The sequence below is a fragment of the Solanum tuberosum genome, unplaced genomic scaffold (genome assembly GCF_000226075.1).
Source record: "Solanum tuberosum cultivar DM 1-3 516 R44 unplaced genomic scaffold, SolTub_3.0 scf00056, whole genome shotgun sequence".
Lineage (NCBI taxonomy): Eukaryota > Viridiplantae > Streptophyta > Magnoliopsida > Solanales > Solanaceae > Solanum > Solanum tuberosum.
The window spans coordinates 874,935-879,720 of NW_006238986.1; the positions used below are offsets into that span (position 1 = coordinate 874,935).

A 4,786-nucleotide genomic window follows, 5' to 3' on the forward strand; every position below is an offset into this window, starting at 1 on the left:
TTTTGATCCAAGCAACTCAATGTGGTTCTTCAAATGGACATCACTCCAAATAAAGATTCAATTAATGATTAATTATTAACCTATATATATATATATATATATATATATATATATATTTTCCTGATGTTAACGTTCCATTTGATTTTTATTACAGAAATGCTAGGTGATGTATTTTGATTGTACACCAAATTTAAGAAATATGTGGAAATTTGTAATGTTTCAAAATTATCCCTTAAAATAAATAAAATTTTAAATAAAAGAGTACATTTTTGTGATTTTCTTACCAAATAAATAAGATACCACATAAGTAAAATATTGATAATGTCATTAAAAATTTGTCAAATAAAGGAATGTTTCATTTTTTAAAACCAAAAGTGTCAAAAAAACTACTCATAGAGGTTTCTTTTTTAGTCTGCTTTAAAAAGAATGTTTTTTTTTTGACAATTTTTTAAATTTCAACTTTTCAGATAACACATTTAAGACTATAAAATTAAAGAAAAATTTAATATATTACACATATCTTTAATTTACCACAAATTCAATTTATTAAATTTTGCATAAATCAGAATAAGACAAATAAATTTAACAAAAAAAACATATATTTTGGAAATTCTGGCAACAGATTGACTATCATTTGAGGATATGGCAGTTGGCTACCTAATCAAACAAGCCGTGAAAGCAACTTTATCCTTTTGTCATGTTGAGGCAACAACAAACTTTTCTTTTTTTTCACGATTAAATTTGAATTTGCGTAGGAAAGTTCTATATTAAAGGATACTTGATGAAATTTGAAGTTGAGATCTCTAATTAAAGATAAAAGAGTACTTACCACTTCACCATAATTCTGATCGGTGAAGCAACAACAATTGCTTTAACATCTATTGCCGCTACTGTCATATCACTGGTACTTCCATAAGTTCAAATGATTATTCCCAAATCCCATGTTTCACTTTACACGAACCTGCTTTATTTTTAGTTTACTTAAAAAAGAATAATTACTTTTTAATGTCGTTTATCATGAAAATTAAATATTATTTACTTTATTTGGAAAAAATTTAAGTTGGGATTAGAGTTGTGTTTAATCATTTTTGCAAAAAAAGAAATCTATTTAAAATGTAAATATATTTTAAAAAAAATATGTTTATCACCCTTAATTGAAAAAACTAGTAAAACTATAGAACTTGAAGTCTTGATTAATTTATCTGAAATTACAATTAAAGCTATTTCATACTGTAATAGATAGACACATAGTGTCATAGATTAGATCTTGTATACACATACTATTACAAATAATTTTTAGTATATTTAAAATTTTTGAAAATGAAGTTGTGTTTGGTTATTGTTTTTGATAAATAATATTTGATAAAATAAAATTTTGGGTAATTTTATAAAATAAAAATTTTAGGACAAAATATGAAAACAACGGGTGTGTTACTTTTGGGCATACCATGAAAGAACAATTTGCTTCTACTCGAAAATTATAATGCTTCGGTTTCAAGTTTTCATAGTTTTGCAACCCAAAATAGTTGAAGAGCCACGTACGGTTGGTAAGATAGACGGATCACAACTCAAAAGCAGGGCATAGCTATGTTATAGTCGGGCTGTCCAATCGTCGGAAAATAATACCGTATATATAAGTAAAATAGTATACAAAGTGATTAAAAGAGTAACATATTTTAGATACCTTTAACAGAATAATGTGTTGTGGCCCAGTAGTTTTAGATGTCTTGCAAGAGCTAGTGCTTAGGGTGCTCACAAGTCACATGTTTGAATCTCACTAGCAACAATTTTTTCCACCTTTTTTTGACATCCTTTGTGAAATTCCTGTTTTATTGAATCTCACTAGCAACAATGTTTATTTTTTTTCACTTTTTTTGGACAACCCTTGTGAAATTCCTATTTTATTTTATTTTTTGTCGACCTAAGAGGAAAGCTCTTGTCATGAGCAGCCACGATGATAATTTAGTTCAAATTCTATATTTAAAAATTTAATAGCACAGAAGATCGCAATCTAAAATACATCTTAAATTTGATCTATGAAATATAATTTTTCGACGAACGAGTGCCGCTTGAAACCCCTTGGGACAATGATAGCGCTGCCCCAGAGAATGAGTCTAGTTCATATAGAGCTTGTACAGAGTTCAATTAATGATTTGTGAATGTAAAACTTTAACTATTTGCTGCATCAGAAATGTTGAAGACAATTAAACTAACTCTCTCTTCATGAAATCAAACTAACGTTCAGAAATATATAATAACACAAGTGTATAACCTACTTGCAACTAACTAGCCATTAGCCACAAAACTAGCAATTTGTGTACACAAATTAACAAATCATTTTTTTGTAGAAAGAATTAAACCTCGAGCCATTTTCGGGTTGAACATTGATATGATGCAGGCAGGGGACATAACAAAACTTCAATCGCGAAGACGTTCAGGCATACAACATTGCCCCTATCAAACGAAGTTGCAACACTCTCCTTATGGCTTCTGAGGATCACACCAGGCATTAGAAACTTATATTTGTTATACTTATTCCTCTTGTCCTTCCAAAACGAACTCAACGTACAAATCTTTGATTGCAATGAGAACCGTTGTTATTAATGGCCCCATTATCGCTCCCTGAATAACATACACAATCAAGAATTGACACATATCAAGCGTAACACTATATCAAAGAGAACGGATATTCAAGTTGAATATATACGAAATGTAATGCCATGAAATGTAACAGAAAGATGTCTGTTAATTACCTCAACTGCTGAAGGAAACAATGTCACGCCACCAATAATGCTGAGACCGGTGAGATATGCACTATAACCGGGGAAATCCTCTTGAATTTCAGATGCACCGAAATCCATAAGCACAAGATGAATAATGGATAAGCTAATGGCCAACATATATTGACCTTCAAGAACCAACTGTAAAGCTGCTGGGATAGTCGAAACCAATGAGGGGAATATAGGAAACAAAGGGCTAACGAACGCAAGAACAGTTGACATATACAAAAAATGTATCGAAGATAATCTGAACAAGAGCCAAGTTAAGCATCCTTGAAAGAAGGCAATCTCAGCAGTTGCTAAAAGAACTCCAAAAATAGCTTTATCAAGAACCTCAATAAAACGAGTCCTTGCAGAACGCGAAATGGGAAGCATACATATAACTTGTTCTGTTACTCCACCAGATTCTGTTGTGATAAGATAATAAAGTACCCAAAAAAATAATATCGACTGAGACACGAAATTGAAAAGCCCTGCAGCTCCTGATACTATGGAGTTCCCAATCAAGAATATAACCTTCACACTACCACCTAAAACGGATTTGCTACTAACAAGTACACGTTGAGCAAATCCTTTCGCCTTTTCAACTAAGTCCACTCTAGTGATCAACAATTCCCGAAAAATTGCATCAACTTCTGTGTATATTTGCCCCCATTCAAGATCCTTAATTCTCCTTTTTAGGCTCAGGATCTTCTTAGTATATGGAGAGCGGGATGCCAAAGCTGTGGACCGTTCAGAAGAGTTATTCGCGGGGGTTATTACAAATTGCTTGATACCCGAAACAAACTCAGTCATATTATATTGCATAGCATAGCTATCTATCTGATCAAGTACAGTCTGGCACAACTGATTACTGTACTTATTAACCATTTCCGGGACATCATGTTCATCAATCCATTTCCTTATACCAATTTTCTCAGCATAATTGCTCTCCTCTACATGGGATTTCAACGCGAAAACTGCATCTTTCCCCTCGACTCCAATTTTGTAAGAGAAGAAAATCATACCTGCCAACGATCCAAGAATCAATCCAAGAATCAATCCGATAGCCACAATGGTTTTCAATTTTTTCAATATCCCTCGAGTAAAGAAAGCAGTTATAGGGAGTCTCCGAAAGCTCTGACTTCTAAGAGATGTCACAGCATTGATAGTAGAGTCCACACTATTAGCTGTGAACATGAATCCAAATCCTAGAAGAGCTACTGATCCAACACCACCAATCTGCTCACATGTTATCACGAACACCCAAAACGACACGAGCCATCTCAACAATATAAAAAATCCACTTCTATGACGCCTTAAAGCGTTATGTTGTTTCTCCCTCCTATGAACAACTCTGTATATCATATCCTTAATTTCAACAAGTGTTCCAACAGATACCCTGAATACAGCAACGGGGACGGCTAATATGGTCTCTGTGAGGCCTAGTTTTAGAGGTTCGGACCAGAATGCAACAAGAGCATGCTGAATTCCCCTCAAAGGTATCGAACAGAGGACAGCCCATAAGAGAGGCCTCAAATAATCTTGAAGCAATTTACCAACAGCATAAAGAATGAATATTGTGAGGGCAATGCTAGCATGTGCCATGGCTAAATAAAGAGCCTGGCGTACGTGGGGATCAGCTGACAATGTATTGTGATTTGGTTGGACGCGGTTTCTTGGGGGAGGTTGTGGGTGATCATGATCAGGAGGTGGCTTCGGCTTCCTCATTGAAGCTAATACAGAAGCCGAAGAAAATAATTGAGATGCACACAAACTGAGTGCAAAAACAAAAGACTCTTAATGTTTCAAAAAATGAAATCAAGATTCAAATCCAGGCCAGTTCATCTAGATGCTAAAATCAAGAAGTTAAAGAAAATTCAAATTCAGGCCAGTTCATAGGGCGGTCCTCTGACCAATTGAACTACAGTTGCCGGTCCTGGAAAATTTAGGTGTATAATTTAAAATTAATTTAGATTTGAACCATTTAATTTTTTCGCCAGTATCTTCAAATTTGGGAGCTGCTG

General features: G+C 33.7%; 1 protein-coding gene across 1 annotated transcript; it reads right to left on the minus strand.

Moving 5' to 3' along the window:
• Nucleotides 1-2,446: 2,446 nt before the first annotated feature.
• LOC102591873 (uncharacterized) lies at nt 2,447-4,490 on the minus strand. The gene is made up of 2 exons (XM_006344895.2): nt 2,754-4,490; nt 2,447-2,622 (listed from the first exon to the last, which is right to left on the minus strand). Exons 1-2 carry the CDS (start codon nt 4,488-4,490, stop codon nt 2,533-2,535), a joined length of 1,827 nt encoding a protein of 608 aa, XP_006344957.1. The 3' UTR covers nt 2,447-2,532.
• Nucleotides 4,491-4,786: the final 296 nt, after the last annotated feature.